Here is a 13188-nt window from a genome sequence, read left to right on the forward strand (position 1 = left end):
GGTAAATCAATAATAGAGTCGTTTAAGGTATGTGAAGTGGACGCAGTTTCGACTTGGTGTAAAGATCTGTTTCGATTAAAATCTGGATCTAAAGCAGGACTGTCTTGAATATCATTTAAGTCAGGGAGTGATTCTGTTGATCGCTTTAGATTTCCGCCAACTTTACTAATTGTCCAGCTGACACTCGAGGTTCTCGACTGGCTGCGTGTAAGTCGCTTATCCTTGCTTTCGCTCATTAATAAATATACTTATATAGCTTATATACTTAAATATGCATTTATATATGTCAGACAAAGGGAGAAGAGAAAAAAAAAAATGAAATTTGTACTAGAAGGTATAAATTTATTTGGTGTTTTATTTTGCTAAATATTACAAGTACTTATATATTTTTACATAATTTTATGTTGACAAATTGTTAAGTAATTACAGCTTAATTAAGGAATTCTTATAATCTTTTATTAATCCGAAAAATTTGTCTATTCTAGATATCGGCTCACTAGCAGAGGATAAATTGGGAGAAGCCTTACAATTTACATTCTTTTTTGTTATAAGTGGTAAAGGCGGACTCAAAAGAGCTTTAGGGATAGAAGGAGGCTCTGAAGATTTCTTTTGTATCTTAATTTTTTTAATCGCGCGCAAGGATCTTTGTAAAACTTCGTAAACCTCCGGGTTTACTTTTGTACCATCCTTCAGTATTTTAAGTTTTTCGTCACTTTTTGCAATTTTAATAACGGCGTCTTTAATATTATGCTTTTTTTTTAATTTTTGATTTTCGCAAAACGGTATTTTGTATTCCCTCCTAAATGTTTGTTGACAACGAACACACTTTTCCGGGATAACAAAATGTCGACATAAACATCTTCGAAATTGGGCGACCTTTTCTTCTAATGTTGTAGGCGAGTTACTTGATGAAGGTGCAGATTGTTTGGGTGGACCCTGTACCTCGTCTTTTGGTGTTGACCAAATCTCTATCGGACGAGCTAACTCTATTTTATTCTGCTTAGATATCTCTTTTAATCCATTTTCATACTTGTCCTTTGGCAATCCTAACTCGTGTTTTCGAATCTCTCTCCCGAGAGCTCTTCGTTGTGTTTTAGTTAGCCGTTTTCTAGTTGTTCTATATCCTAGTTCCACTAGAACAATATCGAAACAAAGACACCAAACTTATATTAATACTATATTTCAATAATTAGAATGATTTTAAAAAAAGTCTGAACTTCATACTTTTACTAGAAATCTCAATCTAATTTATCGTAATAAAACCTTATCTATTTCTGTGTATAAACTAAGGATTATCGCGAATTATTTTACTTATAATTGTAAATTTTCAAATGACTTTGCTAATTTATCTACTTTATTTGCTAAAGCCCTTTTTGAAATCGTATTCCTATTAATTAATTTGTTATTAATTTTTACTTGCTTCCTAAGATTTTTAACTTGTTTCTTTAGGGCAGTATTTGTTTTTATTAAGTCTACACAAATATTTCCCAAACTAGCTATCTGTTCAATTCTATGCTTATTTTCTAATTCAAGTTTCGCGACACGTGCGCTAAGACTACGACCGTTATTATTTATTCTTGTGATATCGGAACTATCATTATTAACCCTATCAATTACGGATATTTGACTGTCCTTTAAATGTGTAATATCTTCGATTAATTCATCTACCGTGTCGACTACTTCGTTAGAAAAAGTATTAAAACTTACGAACGGTGGCATTACAACTAAAAGAAAGACCAAAAATCTTATTTATCTAAACAACGAAATTTTATTAAAACTTATTCGTTTGTAGAATTATGAAAACTGTATGTGAACGTTTTATTAAAATTTTATTTTTACAGATATATTGCGGCAATTCATTTCTTAGATATAAATTTTGATTCCTACAGAAAGATATTTATCTTTATTTTTACTTAAACTTTCTTAATTAAACCTTTCATTCTTTGATACTATTTGTTTTTAAAATTATTTATTTTACTTATAACAGGCAATTTTCTTATTTAAATTTTTCTAGTTTGCAAAATTATTTATTTCAAAATTTCTACTTTTATATTATTTTTCTCAGCAAGATTTCCTAAATTTCTTTTAAACACAATACTCTTTTATTTTTACTCCGAGTTTTATTTATTTATTTATTTTTAAGTTTTCTTCCGCAAGATTTCTAATTTCTCTAATTAATTTTTATTGCTAATGTATTTCTTTCCGACTCAGACAAGATTCGTAATATTATCTCAAAAAATTTTCCTGTATGTTATTTTCAATCTTTCTAAATTAACCTTTTTATTTTTAAATACAATTTTTAGAACAAAACATAAATTCAAAACCCTCTTTTTTCTATAATAAGCATTTATTCTTATTTCTCTCTTCAAGGCACAAAAGAAGACTTTTCTTTGGACGAATTTTCTATTCTGATTTATAATTTTACTTTCATAAAAAATGATTCTTCTCTGAAAATTTTTTCAAATTTCAAATATTTTTCAAACTCTTTTCTTAAACAACTTAATTTTCTTTATTTTTCTCTAACTCTTCTATTAATTTACTCATTCAAATTTCAATATTTTCTAAATTATTTCACTATTCTTTATTACAAAATAAATTCCCATTAATTTTCCCAAAATTTTCCTAAGTTCAATCCAAATAAACTCCAATTAATTTTCACTTTCAATTTAACCTATCTCCTTGTTTAACACAAAACTTATTTTCTATTTTCTCAATTAAATCAGTGATTTTCTGACTAATAAATTTGTATTCTTATTCAAAAAAAAAAATTTTATTACTTTATTTTATTCTTCACAGATTTCAAATTCAATAAAATACTTTAAGTAGTATCTATTCTTAATTTTCTTTTACTCTAACTGATCACTGATATAATTTAAGAAAGGAAAACCCTAACAGTTTTCTTTGCAACAATTTAATCCCTCCGGGGCCTCCAAAATTTTTATGTGACGTCGGGGTCACTCTCAGGTACGCTTGGAGCAAGCGTAAACTCAGGGTTGCTCTGATTTGGCTATCGTGTAACACACAAGCCGGGACGAGCAATATTGTTGCGTTGAGAAAACTGTATGCTAACGGGGAATGTAATAACCAAATGTTATTACGAACACACCAGACTCACGCTTAATGTGTTCTTAAGGGACTTTAATGGAAATTCACCAGACTCACGCTTAATGAATTTCCAAAAGAAAGGCGGATTACTTAAAGAAAGAAAAGGATAGCCAGGTTTAAGATTTTACTTACTTTTATTTTATCAATTTAGTTATTATTAATGTTGCGTTCTCTCTCTGCTCTTTGGCCTCTTTCTCTCTCTATATGTTCTGAATATAGTTGGGTGATTTGATGCTTGCTCCGGGACTCGCTCACTAGTAAAAACTTCTTATTACGGACTTCCTGGTGCTCACTCCGCACTTACTCTATCTGAACTTGACTTCCTCTAACTTAACTGACTGAACTGAACTTAACTTCACTTAACTTCCTCTCCAGCCTTGTACAGAGCTTTTTATAAGCCGTGGGTGGTTGGGTGGAAATCCCTTTCCTCAGGCCCATGAAGCGATAACGGCTAAATTTTGTATTGGTCGGAAATTTTCTAATCATATCCAGAATTTCTTTATTGGTCTGTGGGCGTGAATTTTCAGAGAGAGAAAGGGCGGTCCCTTTTTAACTTGGGCCCTTTTCTCCAGAGATGGCTCTCGGAGTGCCACTTTTAAGAGCAAGAGTAACGCTATAGCTCATAATTACTTATACATAATTGTACTAAACTTAATTAATTATGACGATACATAGTGACTATTATGAACATTCAGAAAAATTCAAACCTTTTACGATTTATTATAAAATACATTATTGTTCTATTTATTGGTTATTCGGTGACAAAAAGGTGCGCATTATAATGGCTTACAAAATTGATGAAAATCTATTTAATATTACGGATATTTTCTTAAAAATCGGTGGGAAAAAAAAAGATAGATTGCATTTTTATGGTCCCCTTCCATTATCGGCGTGATAACACTTCACGATGTATACGCGATGATCGTAGGCCCCTGTCAACACATACGTGTGGGACAAAGCAGGATAGAGCGTTGATTGTAAGCTTGAGTACGCAGGCTCGGGCCACTATCAAAGTTTATATTTCGAATGCGTTTTCATCGTGGGAAATCAGGAAGGTTCCCACTCCGTTCGTCATATTTAATAATTAAATATAAAAAAAACTAAGTTATGGCTAGCCGTCACAGTTGATAATCGATCAAGGGATGGATAACTTGTGAAAATTATTAATAACATTAAAATTCACTAATAATGTTAGGCGTAAAGTTTACAACTTTGTTAAAAGTTGTTCCGGCTATTCTTATTTTCAAGATATGTTTTTAATGATTTCCATGATCTTTAATCTAACGCTGATAGATATCCATAACTGTTACAATGTCAAGTTGAAATTAATGTGGACGTATTCCAAATATAAGTGGTTTACAACAAAATGTGTTGTGATTCAAATGACTAAGTTCAGTGACAATACAATACGCTGTTGACAAAACAGCTTTAACTATAATATATACTATCGTCACTTAAATACATGCATTATTTAAGTCACGAGAATAAGTCTGTGATCGTTATTAAAAACAATCGGTTGATCTTGGTGATCTTTGGTGAACTTTACTAAAGTTTACATTTCTTTTGGAAAAACTCATTTAAAAAAAATTGTTATTCGCAAGAAAACTCGTCGGCTCGGCGTTTCGTAACCATATTAATTATTGACAAAAATAGTTAAACGATTGTTGAAGCACAGATAGGACGTATAAAGACTCGCAGTAAACTAGAACAATTATATCTGGAATTTTTAGGTAATCGTAGACGGAATTAAGCAAAACAACGAAAGCAATAGTGTGCGATACCTTAAAAAAACTATATTTTTGGGCAATCATAATTAATTATTCATATTCTAGGTCATTAGTAGATACTTTCAAGATGCGTATAATTCTTTAGACTAATTTATTACTATATTGGCTTTCTACTCTTCATCATCCTTCTGTAAAGTGCTTACACATTCATTGAAAAATTCAGTTCCGCTTGGGCTTCATAAGGGAATATCAGCGTATAAACTATTGCCTGGTTTTTTCAACCTATTCGTCTTACTAGCGATAACAAAAATAACACGATGCGAATAGGCTTATCAGTACTTAGAACAGTCATTATATTATTGTGACTAATTGAGAAACTTTGCTGTAAAATTAGTCCTTCATTTTCGAGCTACTTAAAAATTCATCGAGCACAGGTTGGCAGTATGTTCAAAAATAACACGATATATCAGTATTCAATACCACAGATAAAGATAGGTATTTCAAAGAGAGAACATATAAATCATAATTAGATAGAATTCGGCATCTGGATAATGGACAATTTTATTTGCATGTTTTTATTTGCACTTACCGCAACGTCTTCATTTTTTACATTTCTTACAAATGAATGCAGCAATGGACGATAGATCTAATCTTATCTTAAAAGATCAGTCATATATCAGGACGGCATTAATCGCGACAAACAGGAAACTTTACTTTGAAAGTTTTATCTAAGAATTGATATTTCTGAGTTATATCTAAACATCTGATTCTACATAACTACGATTGTCATGATTTTTTTTACTCTTATGGCATCTGTGTATTTCCACAGACTATTTTGCGCTCTGCAGAATAGCAATTGATAAAATTTTATCCGCGAAATAGCATCGATAGGATCTTATCAATTAATGCGCTAAATAAGTAAGGAGACACGAGATAATAAAGATTTATCATTGGTTAATTAAATTCTGTTAACAGATAACATTTAGTTTGAGCAGCTGAACCCTCTTGCAAACATCCTCTTTTGTTGTTTTTCGTACTGCAGCATGGTACCCGCATCGAAAAAATTTGTTAGTACAAAGTAATATGTTTTCTTCGTACAAGTCTGCTTTACTCATATTTTCCATTATCTCTGTAGCTAGGAGATGGATTTGTCGTAGAAAATTGCATAATCAAAGGGCATGACAAGTATTACGATATAAAGGAAAATAATCTTGGAGAACTTATCTTTAATGCTTTATCAGAAACACCAGAACACATCGGACAAGTAAGTCAGCAAAATATACAATATTATCAAGTATATGGTTCATCTAATTTGTGGTATGAAATACTATCGTAGATTGTTGCTCTTACGAGCAAGAAAAAAACCTTTGCACAATTAAAGGAACAAAGTATTCGTTTGGCAACGTGGTTGAGAAAAGAAGCAATAGATTCTAAAGATGTTGTGGCGCTCTGCTCTCGAAGACATCCTCATACTGAAGTTATATTTTGTGCCATTTCCTTAATTGGTGCGATTTACACTCCATTCGTTCACAATGTAGATATAGGTAATTAAAATTTGCTTAAACAAACGCCTACCTTTAATGTTTATCAATCGACTTATTGTTTTCACTTTCAGTCACAGCCAGGCATTGCATAAAAACTGCGCAGCCAAAACTTGTATTCGCGCATAAAAATATAATTTGCACACTGCAGGAAGCTGCTGCATTAGAAAATCATACGTTGAAGATTGTCGTGATCGATAGCGATAAAGACAATGATTATATAACACTGAACACCATTGTCAGTACACCATCATCCGCGGAATCCGACGACTTTCAAATAACTACAGTGAAATCTGAAGATACCTGCGTAATAGTTCACACGTCTGGTACGACGGGAATACCAAAATTTATTCCCTTATCTCATAAACAATTCATCCAGCAAGCCTTACAATTTGACATAAGTGGCAACTCGGAAAAACAAAACAGAATCGTATTGACATATTTCTACCCTGGATGGTTAGTGCAAACCTTGTTCTCGATCAGATCTATTTTGGTCAGGCAAACCTTGATATTTCACGAGGATTTTGAACCTCATGAAACTTGCAAGATCATCGAAAAATACAAGGTATTGATAAACGAGCGACTATCAATGTGGGTTCATCATAATGACTGCAGCGATTGTATCGTTTTTCCCCCAGATAAATACTCTAGCTTGGGATGTGTACATGATAGCCCTATTAGCGGAATCTGATGTTATGGACAAATACGATCTGAACTCCGTGACCCGCATACATTCAATCGGATCGAAATTGTTCGACCAAGTCAGAGGAAAAATGATAAAAATGTTTCCAAACGTTCAGACTATTGGAAGAGGATTAGGTGGGTATTACCTTAGAACTGTCGAGTAGAGGATTGATAAGGCGTACTATTCCAATCGATCATTCTGATGAATAATTACTTTAGGCATATTAGAGACAGGGCTGTTAACACTATTCACCGAAAACTGTCGCAACCCCAAGTCCGAAGGTGTGGTTGTACCAAATGTCCAACTGAAAGTCATCGAAACGACAAGAGGTGAAGCTTTGGGTCCTAATAAAGTTGGAGAGCTGTGCGCCAAGTCGCCTTGCATGTTTACGGGTTACTATAAAGATCCACAAGCAACGAAAGCTGCCTTTGACGATGACGGTATCATGACGACGTACTCTTTGACATTTTTCAACGTTATCGTTTAATCGCGCGTAATATTGGGGTCGTAACTTGCAGGATGGTTCCACACAGGCGACGAAGCTTATTACGATGAAAATGGCGAGCTCATCGTGGTTGGGAGGCTAAAGGAAGTCATTAAGTATCGGGAAATGGAGCTGCAACCATTGCTTATAGAACAGATCTTTCTGTCACATCCGAATATCGTTGACGCAGCCGTCGTTGGCATTTTCCACGAGATTAATATCGAACAACCCGTAGCTTTCGTTAAAAGCACCAACGGTTCTAGCGTGAGTTGCGATTTATGTACGGGGCTCTTCCTTCTTTCATAGCTCAAATTAATGCTCGCTTTTCTCCTCGCTTAGTTGACTGAACAAGACGTGTTGGAGTTCACGAGCGACCTCCAATACACCGACATTTTCAGAGGTTGGGTGATATTTACCCACGAAATACCACGAAATGCTAATGGGAAAATCAATCGACGTGCTTTGAGGGAGCGTGCCCAAATATTTTATCAATCTCATTAGTGCATTTTATTATTTTATGTAGAATTTTCTGGAAATTATTCTGTTCAAACGTCCAAAAATATAATTCATTCGAACCTTTCAATAATTTTATGTTACAAATCATAATGCAATTATTTATCTAACAGATCACGATAACTTTAGTTTATATGAATAGATAACTTACAAATCATCATATACTTATTTATTAGGCCAGCTTTTTAATCATATGCCGTTTGAGTGATCAAAATATCTGATCGATTATCAACATTTTACAAGCCATAACCATTCGCCTTCCGCAATTTCATGTATAAACTCTGAAGTTTTATGCAAAACAAAGTCGGACTTAGGCCAAGGAATATAAGATCAGAGATTCATTATAAAGAGTAAAAATTTAGTTAAAGCTTTAGTACTATTTCGTCGAAATTTTCCGAGGATCAAAACTTGAGTATTACCGAATCAGGTGACTATCGGATAGATATATGCATCAGTTTTGCAAACAATGAAGGTGAACAATATATTGTAGACGTCAAATAACAGTATTTGAATGTAACTGATTCTCTGTGCATGATAAAACACCCTAAATGAAAATTCAATGAGAAAAAGAAAGTCAACAATCATTTAACAAGAATGCATTATACAAGTCAAACTTTGGTCTTGCTGTGACAAGAAACTTACTTAAAACTGAATTTCTTACATATATCATCACAATGATGAAATTGCATAAAAAATGTTATGTTCAAGAAGATTGATTCAAAAGAGTAAACGAGTGACCAAGGGACAAAAGTGCAATACGATGCTTATTTTTCATGAATTGCTGTCAGACCGCATCATCATTGACCTCATTTTCAATAGAATCGTTCTGCAATTGCAGCCATCTTTTTACTTTATCACTATAATGATGGCCATAAGCTTTTTAACCTAAATCCGTGCGTTTATATATGTATAAGCTTCTCAATTATGCTACTCTTATAATAATAAGATACTTGAATACTATGTCTTAATATATTTTTTACTTGAATAGATGTAGATTGTAACAGGCGACGAAATGAATAAATTAATTGAATGCATGTTTGTTTTTGCGAGCGAAGAGGTGAAACGGGATGAAGGTGGGATGGCGCGCGTTCTTGGCCCTTGATCTAACAATTTTTAGAGCTTCGTTTCGTCATCGCCCGATGACAACTACATGTGGCAACTCTGAGTTACCGATGTTTTTTTTTCGCCTCAAGTGCGTCAGAGTCGGGTACATGTGAACCCTGAGGAACTGTGTATCAGAGCAGAATTGACAAGTGCTACCACATAATAGGAATACTTACGTAAAATGTAGGGTTGCTGTGATCATCGAAATCTCACATTTTGCCTAAGTTTTTATGTTCACTTGCGTTTGCCTGGGTTAATTAACTCGTTAAATTCGATTTCTCTCTCTCGCGTTGTTCAAGAAATAGGTCAAATTTCGGCTCACTGTAAGACCTTATTTTTACGAAATATTAGCGCACCGACCACCGACAGAATGCTTTAGATCAAAATTTTTATGCAAAAACAATTAATATTTACTCTACTTGTAATAGCTTATATGTTATTTAAACTTAAGCTAGGTTTACGACTGAAATTGTCTGATTCATAAGAATGATAAATTTGCAAATAAATACTTCTGTCAGTGTCAACGAATTATATAGATATAAAAATATATACCCAATTCCTCAAGCTACTTCCAATATCGCGCGTATTTAAGAGTGATAATTAATGGCGATGCGCGCGCATGCGCAATAAGTCGTATCTGTTGTACACCCAACGTGGATTGAATCGCGACCCCCCCAGTTAGGTTGGTATGAGAATTCCGTCGTTTCATCGGAACGAAGAAACCGCGGGAAAATTCAAAAATGAAAATTCGTTTTAAGATACGATAAAAAGCTAAAACGTTACTAATTTGTTTTTAGGTTTAAAATTAATTGTTTGCCGAACAATGAATTTAGATGCATGATTATTTGATTTTAGGTTTTAATTATATAATTTAAGAACGAGCGTTATACTATGGCCGATCTGAAAACCACCGTTACGGACTGAAAGTAGCACTCATAGTCTCATACCAACCTAACTGGGGGCTCGCGATTCAATCCACGTTGGGTGTACAGTAGCACAAAATAATAATTTTAAATATTATATTGTAAAAAAAATACGGTTCTTTTGTAGGAAAAATAATGTTTTTCCTGCAAAATTTATATAGGCGCGATCGTTTAATGCGTCCAAATCGAAAAAAACTGTGTTAAATAGGAAACAAAATTAGTTAAAAATCATCCAGCAAATATTTTTTTTAATAATAAATGAAAATAAACTTGGCAACTAAGGGGTGCAGTATTTGCATAACAACGGATTCGTAACGAGCACATTACGCGGAATTTTTTAAGTACATTGCACTTTGTAATTCTTGATATAGCTTCGCTGGAAATAATCATGGAGATGAGTTTGGTTTTGTATTCACAAGAATCAGTCGATCGAGTTTGATCAATGTTTAAAGACGTCTGTAACCTTAACGTTTGTCGCAATTTGCGACTTTGAAAGCTTTATAATACTGCAGAAATTTCCAATAGAAAAATTTAATATTAATTTTGAATATAACGAAAATATTATGACGGAATAATCTTTGTTAATTATGATATAATTAGTCTTATAAATTTAGTAATAACAAAATGGTAAGAACAATTTTCATGTGATAAATAGGATAAATTTAATAAAAATTTATTTTATACTTTACAAATATTGTCTGAGACTATGTTCACATTACTGATATCTAGGAAATGGATCCAGAGTTTTTATCAAGGCTCATCCCTCAAAATAAAGATGCTCGTCCAGCATGTAAGAAATGTGGTTATGCTGGTCATCTGACTTATCAGTGCAGAAATTTTGTAAAAGTTGATCCTAATAAAGAAATAGTATTAGACGTAAGTAGTACAAGCTCAGATAGCGATGAAAACTATATAACGCCATTGACTGAGTTAAGAGAAAAAGAATTAAAGAAGAAGTTGAAAGAATCTAAGAATAAGAAAAAAGATAAAAAGAAGAAAAAGCGAAAAAAGATGCATCACAAAAAAGATTCTAATGGTGATTCTAATAGTGATAGTTTTTCATCTGACTCAGATTCAGATTCTGAAGATGATAAGAGAAAGCCTAAAAAGAGTAAAAAGAAGAGCAAGGACAAAAAACGTAAAAAACATAAGAGACAAGATGATAATGACTCAGATAGTGATCATCGATCTCACAAAAAGAGAAGATAGTAGCTCAAAGCTATTTTTAATGTATAAATCGAACAATTTTTATTAATGTATTCTATTTTTTAAATACATAACAATTCAACATTTATATTTCGTTATTTTCAGATTAATTTTTATTTTTGATTCTTATAATACATTAATATTCCAGTCAAAAGTTTGAAATAATTAAATAGAGCACTAATAAATTAAACAACTGTATTCTTACCCATCTTATTAAAATTTTATTAATATAAAGAATCTAAGAATATGAAATGTGCCAAATAACTATTTCATATTTATTATTATTCATTATGTATTTTTAGACATTTCTAAACAAGTCTTTTCCAAACAATTTAGAGCTGCTCTATGAATAACTGAATCTAATTTATATATTTTATGCTTTCCTTGAATTGGATATTTTATTGGCAGTTCAAAGTGTTTTTCACAGATGAATATATATGGACTGCTAACTTTATCTTCAGGATAAAACTTATTATATTCCTCTTGTGATAGAACATCTGTTACAGTAATACAACCAAGTAAACAACCCGTAGGATATGATTTAGGAAATTGAATTTCTTCTTTGCTTGTATGTCTGTACATATCTTCTACAAATTTTATTTCTTCTGTAGAAGGTTTCTTTGTACCTGACGCAATCCACAATCTGCCACGATGAGATGAGTACCATGTGCGACCTTCTGTCTTTTTTATTCCTCTTACTAAAAGTGATGCATATGGCTGATGCATACTCAAACATACTCCCTGATCACAAATTTCTAGAATTCCTTTATCTTGTACTCGATTAATATGTATATCATTATCTCTGTTTACATAGTTTGAAGACAAGGAATCATTATCCACGTATATAGGCCCTTTCGATAATTCAAAATTGCTGCTGTGAGCATTACATAAACTTTCAAAGTTTCTACAGTCATCAATTGAATTCATTTTATTATAGATTTCCAAAGGATTTTCTTCAGTAATAACTCTTCCTGTAAAATCAACTGATATTTTCTGATGCAAACGTGACTTATGCTTTTCCTGCTGAATATTTTGCTCTAACTTCTTCCATTGCTCGCGCTGTTGCTTGGTCAGCCAAAGGTTGTTGGCTTGATAGTAATCGCATTCATCATCAATAACACTTGTTCTACTGGCACAATTCTTGTCAAACTCAAGAAGTTTGTTTCTAAGTTTTAATGTTTCAGACTCCTCCTCCGGAATAACTATTTCATCATATGGGAATTTTTGCATTTTATCAGAATTCTTATTCAAGTTCGACAAAGGAGCTGTTGTATTATAATAATTAACAGAATGTCCACAAAAAAAACAGGGTCCAGGGCCTTCACTTAAGCATACTATTCTTCCGCAATTAATGCAATTGTTGATAAGTGGATGCTTTGTTGCCTCACAATCGCATAGGTTTCGAGCTTTTTCATCAGACAAGGTTGACTGGTTTTTGAAACTTTTCTTTCCACGTTGGTTATTACTTTTTCTTCTTCTCTCCATTGTAATACTTTTCTTATTGATTAACGTAATTACTTGTTTTTATGTATTCAAATAAACGTATCAATCAGCTGTTCTGATTCGAGGTTATATTTAAAAATGTTTGTATGTTATAATTCCAACAGTTCAAATCATGCTGTATAATTTAATTAAAATGAAATAAGCGATTACTTTAAACTATTAGTACAATTAAACGTAGCATGTAGTTTCAATTTTCATTACTAGCCAATAAATATATATCTATTTCACGGCAAATAAAACAATTGAGAAATATTTCGAAAAGTTTATTCGGCTGCTATGACAGTATGCGCACGTAAAATTTTTTTTGGGAAAAATTCGATTTTATGAAACAGGAAATTTAGGAAGAGTTGGAAAATGTGATTAATTAATAAATTTTTAATTTTTTTTATTATTTTGT

At 32.4% G+C, this 13188-nt stretch overlaps 3 protein-coding genes across 4 annotated transcripts; 2 read left to right on the forward strand and 1 right to left on the reverse strand.

The window, feature by feature from the left end:
* Window positions 1–3860: 3860 nt before the first annotated feature.
* On the forward strand, window positions 3861–9665 carry LOC131671258 (uncharacterized). 2 transcript variants are annotated; one of them, XM_058947545.1, is made up of 9 exons: window positions 3861–4171; window positions 5808–5899; window positions 5968–6096; window positions 6169–6376; window positions 6448–6938; window positions 7012–7192; window positions 7277–7498; window positions 7577–7806; window positions 7882–9665. In XM_058947545.1, exons 2-9 carry the CDS (start codon window positions 5876–5878, stop codon window positions 8041–8043), a joined length of 1647 nt encoding a protein of 548 aa, XP_058803528.1. In that variant the 5' UTR covers window positions 3861–4171; window positions 5808–5875; the 3' UTR covers window positions 8044–9665. The 2 variants fall into 2 exon arrangements, with proteins under 2 accessions (XP_058803528.1, XP_058803527.1); XM_058947544.1 differs by having other exon boundaries at window positions 3861–4160.
* A 499-nt stretch (window positions 9666–10164) lies between these two features.
* Window positions 10165–11470, forward strand: LOC131671256 (protein SREK1IP1-like). Its single transcript, XM_058947543.1, has 2 exons — window positions 10165–10709; window positions 10812–11470. Exons 1-2 carry the CDS (start codon window positions 10707–10709, stop codon window positions 11289–11291), a joined length of 483 nt encoding a protein of 160 aa, XP_058803526.1. The 5' UTR covers window positions 10165–10706; the 3' UTR covers window positions 11292–11470.
* LOC131671255 (activating signal cointegrator 1) lies at window positions 10801–13050 on the reverse strand. The gene is made up of 2 exons (XM_058947542.1): window positions 11494–13050; window positions 10801–10935 (listed from the first exon to the last, which is right to left on the reverse strand). Exon 1 carries the CDS (start codon window positions 12771–12773, stop codon window positions 11577–11579), a length of 1197 nt encoding a protein of 398 aa, XP_058803525.1. The 5' UTR covers window positions 12774–13050; the 3' UTR covers window positions 10801–10935; window positions 11494–11576.
* Window positions 13051–13188: the final 138 nt, after the last annotated feature.

The sequence above is a fragment of the Phymastichus coffea genome, unplaced genomic scaffold (genome assembly GCF_024137745.1).
Source record: "Phymastichus coffea isolate CEN01 unplaced genomic scaffold, Cenicafe_Pcof_1.1 PCOF00122, whole genome shotgun sequence".
Taxonomy (NCBI): Eukaryota; Metazoa; Arthropoda; class Insecta; order Hymenoptera; family Eulophidae; genus Phymastichus; species Phymastichus coffea.